The sequence below is a fragment of the Amaranthus tricolor genome, chromosome 3 (assembly GCF_026212465.1).
Source record: "Amaranthus tricolor cultivar Red isolate AtriRed21 chromosome 3, ASM2621246v1, whole genome shotgun sequence".
NCBI lineage: Eukaryota > Viridiplantae > Streptophyta > Magnoliopsida > Caryophyllales > Amaranthaceae > Amaranthus > Amaranthus tricolor.
The window spans coordinates 37,183,974-37,198,885 of NC_080049.1; the positions used below are offsets into that span (position 1 = coordinate 37,183,974).

At 29.4% G+C, this 14,912-nt stretch overlaps 1 protein-coding gene across 1 annotated transcript; it reads right to left on the reverse strand.

Annotated features, from left to right (window-relative positions):
• Nucleotides 1-4,960: 4,960 nt before the first annotated feature.
• LOC130808544 (uncharacterized) lies at nt 4,961-14,527 on the reverse strand. Its single transcript, XM_057674005.1, has 3 exons — nt 14,074-14,527; nt 5,437-5,705; nt 4,961-5,358 (listed from the first exon to the last, which is right to left on the reverse strand). Exons 2-3 carry the CDS (start codon nt 5,641-5,643, stop codon nt 5,005-5,007), a joined length of 561 nt encoding a protein of 186 aa, XP_057529988.1. The 5' UTR covers nt 5,644-5,705; nt 14,074-14,527; the 3' UTR covers nt 4,961-5,004.
• Between the last annotated feature and the right edge of the window lie 385 nt (nt 14,528-14,912).

The following is a 14,912-nucleotide window of genomic DNA, read 5'->3' on the forward strand; positions in this document are numbered from 1 at the left end:
TGCGTTTGTATTAGAACCCCAAGTAAGGCCAAATACACGGATTTTTTTTTTTTTCTTAAGTTTTAAAGAACAATTTTTGTGGGAAGTACCGCAGTAGATACCGAAGAGAAGCATTATAATGAAGGAAATCTTATTCCTAATGTTGAAGAACCGATAATAGTGGTGAAGGTGTAGTAGTGGTGAAGGGGAAGAGGGATTGGGCCAACTAGGAATGCGTTGGTGGTGGTGGGAAAGTGTTGTTTTTCTTCAGATTTTTTTTGATAATTTTAATTTATTTTTTAATTTTGTTTTACTAAAAAAACCTGTTAAACAAGTTAAAGGTCATCCGAGAGCACTCTTAGTAAACACTCTCTAAAGCTGAGATTATTCATAATTAATTAAAAATTAAAATTATTGTTGAAAAATAAATAAAAAATTAGATTATTTTAGATAATTTTTCTTTTCTATTTGATTTTTTTTAAAACATAACTTTGTGATTTCATATCATGCTAGATTGATACCACTAATAGTATGCTGTATTTTGATTTTTGGGGTATATGAATAGTTGCAGTAGGTCTTTATTAGGAGTATAGTTCGTGTGTTATTCACGTTCGGGGTGTATTCTCTTGAAAACACCAAAGAAGAGATATATATATTTTCTCTCAGAAGTATAATATTTTCTACTTCTTAATTATAATTTATAGTTATATGTACTCACAAAACATATTACAATTGGATATGTATATTTCAAAATTTAAAGAGAAGGCATGGGGGTAGTTGTGTATTAGTACTGTATACTACTTTCTCTGTTTCTTAAATTTTTTTCCGTTTAGAATATATTATTTAGAAGAGAGAAATTTAATTAATGTAAATGATAAAATATATTCATGTGAAATCTCGTTTGATTTGTTTTAATATATATTTTTTTATCATATATTTTTTATAGTTTTTTATAATGCGCATTTTGAGATATGAAAGCTTAAATTAACTTGAAAACTACACAATAATTAATCGAGAATGAAAAAAATGGAAAGAGAAGTATTGTAGGACATTTAATGGCCAAAATTTGAAAATATCTCATCATCATTATCATATTCTTATATATTATGCTTCGGAAATGACTAGCTAATTCATTTTAGCCTTCCGTTTTCTAGAGGAGGTAATCTAAATAAATAACAATAATTTGTAATATTGACAAATTGCTATTATGTGGAAAAATTTAATAGGTTGAGACTTTTAGAATTTTAATTTATCTTTTTTTCGTTTATCTAATTAGTATTTATTTTATTTTATTTTAATTTATTTTATTTTGCATTTTTGTCCATTTTAGTTTGGTCTATTCATTTTGCACTATTTTTCTTTTTGGTAATTGTCTCATCTTCTTTTTTTAAATCTTATCTACAAACTTATCATAATTTTTTTTATCTTAATAACTTATTTCTATCCTCCGAGGAATTAACTAATTAAATTTAAGTAATGCATGTCTTGATACTCATGATGCTGTAATTAACTAATTAGGATTAAGATTAGGTGCTTAGATGTTTATTTCTAAGTTTTAACCAATTTTAATGAGGAAACATTGCTTTTAGAAGAAGATTAGCAAGGGCCAAGAGCCAAGGGGAAAGTCATTAACAATAATGAGGTTTATAAAAATAAAGTTAATGATTTAGTGTCTATAAGTAGTAAGTAATGCTTCCAGTGAACATTAGGTCAATGATATGATAACTAGCTGCCTTTTTTATCCGGGAGTAAATTTTTGACAGGTTTTAGGCAAGGGTAATTTACTGTATAAGCTATCACTTATCAGCCAGCTAGCTCTTCTCAATTTCTTTTAAAACTATCTTATCCTTCATTTTCTTTTCCGAATTTTTATTTCATTTTTTCAATATTTCGAACTAAATATATTAATTGTCATATTTATAACAAAATCATGAAATATAAGTACAGCTAATGTCACAATATTATGAATGATGATTCTGATTTATGAATACGATATGTGAATCCAACCTATTAATTTTAAAACACGAATGACTATATATCTTCATTTTTGAGATAATAGCAATGAGAAATGAGGTATTTTTCATTTTTCAGAAAATGTAGATTTTGATAAACAAAATGTATAAATAAAATTTAAAAAATTGGCAAACCATTGTCAAAAATAGAAATAACTCATTATAAGGGAGAAGGATAAAAAAAGATGCTAATGAGTGGAAGAGAAGGAATATGAAGTTATTTCTTCTAAATACTCCCTTGTATTCTAATTATAAGTTTTATTTTATTTTGTACATTTTTAAAAATATTATTTCAATCTTAAAATTTTCTGATTATGGTGGTTAAAAATTATAAAAAATTAATAAAATAATAAAATTTATATGAATACAAATCAAATAAAATGACACTTGATCATCACTTAACTAACAAATTAAAAATAAAATACAAATTAATAATAATTAATAAATAATTACAAAAAACAAACGAGAGATTTGATCAATAAAAAATAGAAATAATAAATAAGAAATCAAATAAATAATGTTTTTTCCTTAAACTATATGTCATGCTACGAGGCAATAATTAAAATGTCAAGAGCAGAATAGGAAGTACTAATTGTTCAATCTTCAAGTCACTTCAATTGTTCAATCTCACTTGATTTAATTTACAATAATTTCTAACAAAAAAATAATAATTAAATAAACAAAATAAAAAAAGTAAATTAAAATCATAAAAGTCTTGTCCTATCAAATTATACTATATAAGGGTGACTTAACAAATCATCATTATTTACTAAGACCTTCTCTTTAATTTATTAGGTTTATTTAGACTTTAATTCAATTGATCAATTCTAGTTGATTTTACTTCCTCCCTTACATATTAATTGCACCAAATTAACTTTTACATTATTCATTATTCTATGGTAATTTACATATTTTGGCTATTATGCGAGAAAAAAATATATAATTATATGAGATCTTGTTTAATTCGTCTCGTCGCATATTTTCATAATATCAAAAATTTAAAAGTTTTAGTTATGTACAACTTTAGATATAACGATCCGACAAATATATTGAATACGCAAAAATATGTTTGGTGTAAGTATTTTGGAACAGGGAAGTATTATGTTTATTCAGACTTTTAACACATGAAAAAGGGAAATATAGCATGTCACAAGAGCGAGGCGAGCAAGAAGCACGTATTGCGAGAGGGAGGCGAGCAAGAAGCACGTACTGCGAGAGGGACGCCTCGCGAGCCGGGTAGAATCATACTCTATTATAGATTATACTTTCTCCGTTTTATATTAGTTGCAATATTAGAAAAAATGTCACTATTTATCCATCACTTTTAATTTGTAATTAGTTTTTAATCTATAAGTTAAAATATAGTCAAGTGAGATCTTGTTTGATTCGTATCATTGCAAAAATTATTAAAATCAAATTTTTATAATTTTTTATTTTACATAATTAGAGATATTAAGAATTGAGTTAGTGCATTGAACTACGCGAAAAAACAAATGTTGCAAGTCAATTGAAACGGAGGAAATAATGATTACTTTCTCTGTTCCTAAATTACTTCCTGTTTCAATTTACTAGCATCATTTAAAATCCTTGCACTATTCACTTATCTCTCTTAATTTGTAATTCATTTGTAATTTTTAAGTTAAAACATACTCAAGTGAGATCTTGGATTCGTCTTGATGCAAAGATTATTGATATTAAATTTTAATAACTTTTTTATTATACATAATTATAGATATTAAGAATTGAATTAGTTGGACTGCGTGAAAAAGCAAACGTGGTAAGTGTTTTAGAGCTGAGGAAGTATAAAAATTTGATATTATGAAAATATACGATGAGTCGAATAAAACAAAATTTTACATAACTATGTTTTTTTCTCGTGTAATAATTGAAATATGTAAATTACCATAAAATAATAAATAGTACAAAAATTCGTTTGGTGCAAATAATATTAAACGGAGAAAGTACTACAATAATTAATAATCAACCAAATTCAATCATATTAATTTAATTAAAGTACATATGTTAAAAGATAACTTGTAATTTCTGTGTGTCTAAGACTTTTCCTTTTAGTCTATTTCTTTTACTTTGTTATAATTTTTTTATAGAAATGACTCCATCATTTCTTTTATTAGCATCTACTTATTATTATATAATATTATCTCCACAATATTGATATTTTTATAATTTATTAACCTTTGTGCAAAATAGGATCGAGACAATTTAATGGGACGATGAGAGTAATGGCATTGGTTATTAATAGTTGTACCACCTTGGCGGAATTGACCATAATGTAAATGTATAAAAATAAAAATGGGAGAATTTAAGTTACAATTTACATAAAGCCAATCTGAGAATTAGTAGGAGAAATAAAAGAGTTAAACAAAGCATAGTTTGAGTCAGTCACTTTACAGGTAGGGGCCCACTGACAGCACCCACAGCAACAGGCCACATCAAGCCCTTACTTGGAGTTGTTGTCTCTTGAAAAGTATCTTTTCTTTTTTTTTTTTTTTTAATTATTTTTTGGATCAATTTGGACCTAAATTCTGGGCTTAAATAAAAATTGACAGATAAACAAACTTTTAAAATACTCTAAGAGTAAGCATGAAAATTTCAAATCTGTAGTTTGGAGTAATTACGAACAGTCAAATAGGACAAAATAGTTATTCGCAGTTAACAACTACTTTGTCCTATTTAGCTGTTTGCAGTTACTAACTGCGAACAGATATTTAATATTTTTTTTTCCTTAATTTTTGGGTTGTTATTTGTTGTATTTGCATTAGAGACATTCGAATAAGTAATTACAAGTCGATGTATGTTTCAGGCGGCATGATTCATCGCCAAAACTCCGATCATTCATAAGTGAAAGCTTGGAGGCTATGGAAAGTAATTAAACATATATATACAACAAAATATATATAAATGTTTGAAATATACAACTCAATATATATATATATATATATATACACACACACACACACATACATAGTCGATCCAAATACACAAAAGTTAAACGTTAACGCTCACGACCCTCATCTACCCTATCCAACTGAGTTGGTTTCCTACGCCTTCTACTATAGTAAGAGGCGTTCGGGTGTTGCTCTGGCAATGGAGGAGACTGGTACTGTGATAGCTGTAATGGCCCAGCCTGCGAGGTCCCTGCAACGTCAACGGGGTATGAATGGTCCATCTCTTCCAAATGATAGTCATAAGCAGAAGATGAGACGTGCGTATGGGTGGTAGTCGGTGAGGACTCTACAGCGACTTCCAGTGTGAAGTGCTGGAACTGCGAGCCGACGAGCATGCCATGCGCAATCTCCCTCACCGGCTCCTTGTGTCTGTACCGCATCACTGCTGTCGCCTCTTGTGCCTGCAATTAATATTTAGTTAATGTAAATTATATTATTTAATCGGCAACTTAATCATATAAATGCAAATGAAGACTTACAAATTGGGTCATTGTAGGTGCAGCAGGTGCGTAATGTGCTGCTGCTGCGAAGATGGCACGTGGTGTCATCCATCGGCGCGTGATGGAGAGGAACCACGACATGTAGTTTGGTGTAGTAGGTGCGCCATGAACATCGATCGGCGCACCTTGTGCCAGCAACTCCAGTCTACCATCCCAACGAGTGATGTGACGCCAGTTGATGTCCATTCACTTTGCCGCACCCTAATTCTTGCGCGAATGATCGGAGTTTTGGCGATGAATCATGTCGCCTGAAACATACATTGACTTGTAATTACTTATTCTAATGCCTCTAATGCAAATACAACAAATAACAACTCAAAAACTAAGGAAAAAAATATTAAATATCTGTTCGCAGTTACTAACTATGAACACGCCGAACAGGACAAAATAGTTGTTCACAGTTAGTAACTGGCTAACTGCGAGCTATTTTGTCCTATTTAACTGTTCGCAGTTAGTAACTGCGAACAGTTCCAAACCTCAGATTTGAGATTTTTACGCTTACTTTTAAAATATTTTTGAAAGTTAGTTTATTTTGTTAATTTTTTTTATTTTTTTAATTAACTGATTCAAATTTTCGATTTTAGAGGTAACCACATGCACTTCAACCAAATTGGCCATGTGAACTTAACGGGTCCATGGACCAACGCAATTTCAAAAAAGGAAACATTTTAATTATTTGTAGGCAACTCACAAATTATAAATTTAATCATTTTACTTTATTTTTATTTGAGTAAATGATTTGACTATTATATTTATTAAGTAGTAAAAAACTAATGAGCCCTTTGAATCATCCGTTTATTATTGAATGATTTTATATATTTCATTGATAAAATTAGAAAATAAAATTATCAAAAATTATCAAAAATTATTCACGTGTTAATTTTTAATTTAGATGTTTTCTTATTTGATATTTGAATTAGTTTATAACCTCATAAATCATCATTATTGTCGTACTCAGTGTATCTCGTCCATAGAAAACTATGATTAGGGTTTAAGGAGGAAAGAAGACGTCAACTCATACGCATAAAGCTAAAAAATCCCCGGCACTAAATTATTTCATGGAATGATAGGTTCTTGCAACAAAAAAAATTAGTGAAATTGAAACCGCTAGCTTACATATTAGTATAGTAGCTTAGACCTCATTAATAAATAAACATAAATGAGATAATTCTGAGGAATATAGATTCAAAGTGGATTGGTGAATTCTAAAATAAAAAAAATTATGTGTAATTATGTTTTTGTGAAGTTGTGATAAAAATGAAATGTTTACTGAAAAGTCTGAAATAAAATTGGAGTATAATTGCTCAAATACGTATAGGTTGCCGGTTGGGTATGAGCTGTGATTAAGCTGTCAATTTTTGGAAGATGTCAGAGCATCTCATTACTTCTTTTGTATTCTTCTTTCTCAATCTTATTCCCATGGGTTTACACTATATTCTGGTTTTTACCTTTTTTTAATTGGTGATCAATTTTGGTCTTTACGAGAAGTAAAAAAATAAAACATTTAGATTAGTGAATATGACTTCAATTATTAAATTATGTAAAAATGAATCAATAATTTTATTTGATTTTTTCTTGTAAAAATCTTTTCATAGATAATCCATTTGGGTATCTATGTGCTACTTAATTATAGTAGAAATAAATACTCCCTCCAATTCAATTTAGTTGTTCAATTGGTTTGGGTACAAATATTAAGAAAATAAGTAACTACTTAAAATAGTAGACTAATGTGCAATATTTGGTGTTTTTAATATTAAAAAAAAGAGGGGATCACATAAAATAGTAGACCCATGTGCAATGTTAGGCATTTTTAATATTAAGAAAATGAAGAGACCACCTATAAATTCATCATCATCATCATCCTACCTAGTGTATCCCGCTCATAGAAAAAGTGAAAAACTATGGACAGGGTGTGGGAAGGAAGGACGGCGGCAACTCATACCCATAAAGGAGAGCGCAACCAAAAGAGTCCCCCGGTTCGAGAAAATAAAGCGACGTAACTACACGGGAAAGATAAATTAAATGCTTATAAATAAAATAAATAAGTAGAACCAACTACAAAATAAAAGAAAATAAAAACTAATAATAAAAGAAACTAGAGAAGCAAGAGGTCCAGAACACCAAAAAGTAATCTAAGAGGACATCAGTAGTCTAAAACATGGATATGACGCCTCCAACTACCCCTATCCCTAGTCAGGCCCTTAAAGAGGTTTAATTCATGCAAGTCAACTCTTATTTGCTCATCTCAAGTTCTCCTGGGTCTTCCTCGACTGCTCTTACCCTCTACTATAATGCTTTTAACCCTCTTCACAGGGTGGTCAAAAGTCTTTCTTTGCATATGTCCAAACCACCTCAATCTATTTTCGCACATTTTTCTAGAAATAAGGGCTACCCCTAGTTTGTCCCTAAACTCTTGGTTCCTAATTTGATCCATTGATGTGTGCCCACACATCCACCTCAGCATACGCATTTCTGTAACTTCCATCTTATGTTCAAAAATCTTCTTTACAAACCAATATTCGGTCCCATATAGTAGCGCAGGTTTGATTGCCGCCGAGTAGAATTTTCCTTCTAACTTGCTTGGGAATTTCCTATCACAAAGCACTGCAGTGGCTGCTCGCCACTTAAGCCAACCCGCATGTATACGATGATTTACATCTTCGCCAATCTCTTCATCCCTTTGAATGATCGATCTCAAATACTTGTACTTGATTGTACTTTTAACAACTGCTTCATCAATGGACACTTCTGGTTCACCTACCGGTGATGTCCCACTAAAGTCACAACGCAAATACTCGGTTTTTGTACGACTAATGTGCAACCTTTTACCTTCTAAAGCTTTTCTCTACTCATCCAATTTGTTACTAACCTCCTCTCTAGTTTCTGCTACCAGCACTATGTCGTCAGCGAATAGCATGCACCATGGTACCGTCTCCCAAATAGATTTAGAAATCTCTACCATAATGACAGTAAAAAGGAAAGGGTTTAGAGTCGATCCCTGATATAGTCCAACTTTAACCGGAAAAGGCTCTGTTATCCCCACCGGTGTTTGAATGTTAATCGAAACTCTGTCATACGTATCCCGTATAGCCTCAATGTACACCGAAGAAATACATCTAGCCTTAAGGCTATCCCAGATGACACGTCATGGTATGTTATCACACGATTTCTCCAAGTCAATGAACACCATATGCAGATCCTTCATTCGCTCCCTATATTTCTCCATCAGTCTCCTCAAAACATGAATTGCCTCAATGGTTTACCTTTCTGGCATAAAATCGAATTGGTTCTCTCTAATCACCGTTTCCTGTCTAATTCTCCTCTCTATTACTCTTTCCCACAATTTCATTGTGTGGCTTAGAAGTTTGATAGCTCTATAGTTCCCGCATACTTGCGCATCGCTTTTGTTCTTAAACAGAGGTATTAGTGTGCTATTCCTCCTTTCTTCTGGCATCTTATTTGTCCTCAAAATAATATTAAAGATTTTATTTAGCCAATGAATACCCTTTTCTATTAAAACCCTCCACACCTCAATCGGGATGTTATCTGCCCCGACTACCTTTGTTCTCCCAATCTTTTTGAGAGTTTCTCCTACTTCTTCTGTGGTAATATCACTCGTTGTCCCATATTCCAGTGGTCTTTAATCGTCCAAAATTTGATTATCTGCCTCCTTTGGCCCCTAGATTTATTGAGTAGTTGAGAGAAATACTGGAGCCATCTGGTTTTGATGTCCTCTTGTATTTCACTGCCTCTAAGTCTTACCGTTGCCTGGGCCTAGTTGTTGCCAACTTAAAAATTTTGCTTCTCCCCATCTTTGGTATCAAGCTTCCGATACAGGTCCTCATAACCACGGTTTTTTTGCCTCCGTTACCGCTTTCTTTGCCGCCCGCTTTGCTTCTTTATAGCTCACTCTCTTTTCTATCCTATTTTCCTCTTCCGTGTATCCCATAGGTTCCTTAGATATCTTGTTTTTATCCTTTATCTTCTTTTCCACCTCATTGTTTCACCACCACGACTCTTTGAACACTTTTGGTTTACCCGACGACATCCCCAAGGTCTCTTTTGCCACTTTTCTAATGGTTTTTGCCATGTTCACCCACATTTCATTCGCATCCTCTGACTGACTTGGGAAGCCTAATAAACTTATCTTGCTTGATAGGGTTGTGACCATATCCCCTCTAAGTCTCTTCCACATGATTTTTCCCCTGAACTCGACCTTCTTCTCTATGATTTTCTTCTTCATAGAAATAGGACAAGTAATGAACTTACTGAAATGAGACAAGTAAAAAGAATTGAAGGGAGTATCTTTTAAGTTTTTCTTGGAGTATTATTTTTTTGTAAATATTTTGATTTAAGTTGTTTATTGAATGATCTTTTTATTTATAATCCTTTTTTGAAAATATTTTCAATACTATTATTATCTCTTTATTTTTTTAATATATAACAATACTACACTTGCTCTTAAGATTTAATTTTTATTACTGTGTGATCACTCCATAGTTTACAATTATTAAAGAATAAAAGTAGCATATGTGGTTTTGATATATTTTTATAATCAAACAGTAATTTGGGTCTTATTAAGTATTTGAACTATTTTCAAAATAAATTTATTTATCATTTATTTTAATTTAAAAGTTGTATAATAACTTAATTGTGTGTGTGAGAGAGAGATTAGTAAGCTTTATTAAAAATTAATGAAGCGCGCTTGACACTTAGCAGTATGGATATTAGATGCAAAATAAATCATAATTCTACTTGATTAATAATTTTTAGAGTTACCTTTTATATATCAGGTTAACATTTTTGTGTTTTTAGAGTTACCTTTTTGTGTTTTGTGTTAGTAGTCTCACCATGAGACGCGTCTAATACATAAATTAAAATATTCAATTAATTCAAATTATGAGAATATGAGTTTCTTATTTGAAAGTTATCTAATTGAGAAAATTCACAAGAATAATTGTATATGTTATGGTCTGTTTTTTGGATGGGCTTTTAGATAAAATTTGGATAGGATAGAAAATTTTGATACTAGTTTAACAATAACATGTGTCAAATGAGTGATTATTATTATGGTTAAAATGAGTTCATCCAAATTAAAGTGAAAATTTATTAGAGAGGGTATGAGATGAACAGAACATTATAATCACGATTTATAGATGTACATAATTAACCTAACTATCACTTATTATTATTATTATTATTATTATATATATATATATATATATATGTATATATATATATATATATATATATATATATGTATATATATATGTATATATATATGTATATATATATATATATATATATATATATGTATATATATATATGTATATATATATATGTATATATATATATGTGTATATATATATATATATATGTATATATATATATGTATATATATATATATGTATATGTATATATATATATATATATATGTATATATATATATATATATGTATATATATATATATATATATGTATATATATATATATATATGTATATATATATATATATATATATATATATATGTATATATATATATATATATATATATATATATATATACATATATATATATATATATATATATATATATATATATATATGTGTGTATATATATATATATATATATATGTATATATATATATATATATATATATATGTATATATATATATATATATATATATATATATATATATATATATATATATATATATGTATATATATATATATATGTATATATATATATATATATATATATATATATATATATATATGTATATATATATATATATATGTATATATGTATATATATATGTATATATGTATATATATATGTATATATATATGTATATATGTATATATATATGTATATATGTATATATATATATATATATATGTATATATATATATATATATGTATATATATATATATATATATGTATATATATATATATATATATATATATATATATATATATATATATATATATATATATATATATATATATATATATATATATATATATATATATATATATATATATATATATACTACACAATTCAATATTAATATAATTATAATTGAGGGTCATAATGTGGATAGATATTAGCCTAAATTCCTTAAGTGATTCCCTAATAATATATTAAAAAAAATTAAAATTGATTGATCTGTTTTTGGTAAAAGCAAAGATATGAAAATACAAATTGAGCACTAAGTTGAGAACCCAAATGGTCCATTATATGGACATAATGAATCAGAAGTGAATAATTCATTGAATCATATTATATCGTAACAAGTGCTTAATGTCCTTTTCTTGAAAGTAGATAACAAGTGCTTCCTCTTTATTCAAAGTCACTCATTTTAATTCCTTGCTTGGCCTAAGCTCACATGCCATAACTGTTCTTTTGCTATGTGTAATAGTATTTTTATACCTACGAATTTAAAAGGTATTTGTTCATATACGTACTCCCTACGTTTGCTTGACATTAGCCATTCATAAATTGCTCTAATATTACTATTTGTATGTGTAGTTATATTTTGAATTCCATTTAAAAATTCAAGGTAGCTATGACTGATCTTGCAAGTTAAACACAAGTTAATATGACTCTTTTCGTCACCCTTTGCATAAATAAATTATCGAAAAGTACAGATTTTAGATGATAATTTAGTAAATCAGCTTTATAAAACGTAAAGTATATTTGTAGATGCATGGAGTACTATAAATCCCTTTATAATGTCTTATAAGCTATAACACTACAATAAATTTAACTTTTTGTAATATTAGATTTAGTGGAATTAAAAAAATATCTTCAATTATATTTTTGGTGTAATAATTGTTGGTTTTTATTTTAAGTTTCAGTATAAAGTGATTAAATGACACTTAATTTGACTTTTAATGGCATATGTAATTGTTACCATAATCTATAGTGACATTTCCGTCACTAGATCTTATGTTGCGAAAAACTTTAATATGATTTTTTATTATGCTGTTAAAGAGTCTAATAAATGTTATTAAATCTATTGTATTTACTATTAATGAAAATTTGACGTAGGGATATTTAAATTAAATTTCGCTAAATATATTTCATTAAAAGCAAATTATATTGCAGTGTAATTGTGTTGTTAACTTGCAAAAAAAGAGATCAAAGTGAAAAGTTATGATTCTTAGAAAAGAATAGAATAATAAACAAAACAACAAGATTAAAAAAGAATAAATGATTGAAAAATATAAGTTTCATCTGGATTTGACTTACAATTATCATTCAAAAAATTGTTGTAGCATATTAACTTTTATTTACTATCTTTTTACAAGAAACTATATTTTGTGGGATGAGATTTTTCTATTGTTAATGTCCTTTCTTAGTTTTACTTCGAAAATTCAAGCAAGATACCTTAGAAAACATCCTTTTGAATGAAACTGAAGTTTATATATCTACAAGGTGATCGGTAGTATAGAATTTTTTCTTTCTCCCGTATATGAAAATTTTAATAAAAAACGAAATATGTTAAATTTATTAATAAAATAAATACATTTATTATAAATAAGGTGCAAAATAAAAATTTTACACAAAACCTTTAAATTTTTCAAGACGTATAAAAAAAATTTATATGATACTTGTCTTCCAAAAAAATAATTATTTCCATTAGTCATCAAATTCCACGGCACATGTACAATAGCAAAATGAAACTTATGAGTTAACTTATGGTTGAAGAATTTATCTTCCTTCTCTTTCTTTTCTATAAGAGATTGTTCTTATCTATAAATTAAAAATTAGAAAAATCATGTGATGCAATATTATATGTAATTCTCAAAACAATTAATATATATTTTCGAATTTAGAGTAAAGATTTAGCATAAATTCTTATAAAATACGCTAATTCAAAATTAAGCTAAATAATTTAAATAGATTAATTAAATATCCATTTTAAATATTAAAACAAATTGATATTTGCATTTTGACATTCAAAGCAACCTGCTTTTTCCGATAAGAAAAGCCCACGCGCTTATTGTACCAAAGATAAATACAACAGCAATTCTTTTGTGCGGCGAATGTATGTATGCGACCAATAATTCTAAAGCCCAGCCCATTTGCTCTTCCCTTTTAACAGAAAAATCAATTGAACAAAACGCTATCTTCATCCACTTAGCAATTGATCATCGAAAATCACTCAAACTCACTGCCATTAATGGAGGTCGAGTAAAATGATCATGGTGTTAATATGCGGAAAGAGAGTATTGCTAAAACTGGTCACTGTCCTCTTCGTCGTCTGATCTCTAAGATTTATCAAGACCATTACTAACGTTAATAGATGATCTTAAGCTTTATTACAGAGAGTGATGATGATGATAATGAAGATGATGATGATGATGATGATGAGGATGACGACGAAGATGACGATGATATTTTTAAAGGGGTAGAGGATTTTTAATGATGATGATGGTTAATTATTGTGAGGTGTATTGTTTATTGATTACAATTGATAATATGATAGATATGCAAATGCAGAAAATTTCCTGATCTTATGCAAATACAAGAGATTATAATGGTGAAGATAATTGCGTGGTGTTTCGGCGATGAAACGAGGAAGTGCAAAAGACACTTAAAATACCTGAAGATAGGTAGAAGTGTGATCAAGAGGAGCAACTCGTGGGAGTAAGTGACTAGAATTCCTGCAAAACAACACGTTAGCCTTGTCCGGAGGTGATCTCCCGGAAAACCCCTCCGACGCTCAAGTTAGAACGTGGATATGAGAATATGGAGTTAGTGATTACAGAATGAATACAAAAAGATGCAGTGGGTGTTGTTATTGGAATGTTGGTAGGCTAATGAAGTGGAGTATGAGCAAGGATGCTTAAGAGGATTATTTTCAGATGCCCCCTCCCCTCTCGATGGTAGCCCCTATTTATAATGGTGAGGAAGGGAAGTTACATCAGAGAGTGGGAGTTGAAAAACATGGGAGACATGGGCAGTCACTTCCCATGGAGAAAGGACTACCATGCAATTAAGGGGAAGTGGGAAGTTACCAAGTAAGGAGAACCATGCATTATGGGAGAGTGGGGAGGTGAGTCAACTTGATGGTCATTCCCTTATGGGAAGTTAGGGTTTTTAGAGATAATTGGCCCATGGGCCATTCAAGGAAGATGGGGAATCCAGAAAAGGCCCGTTGACCGAAAGTCAAAGTCAACCCGAAAGGTCAAGGGGTATTTAAGTAATATAACATGAATAATGTAAATAAATAAATAAATAAATAATACCATGACATTTAGCCCCACGCATGAAGGAGGATGTGAGGAATAGTCCCAGCGATCAGAAACATCTTCCTTTATGCGGAAAAATACGCGTCCGTCGGACTTGGTTTAATGAAGAAACCTGATCGTAGAGAATACTCAAAAGCTCATAAGGAGTAATACGGCCACAATCTGGCAGACCTTCTGATGGATTAGGAAA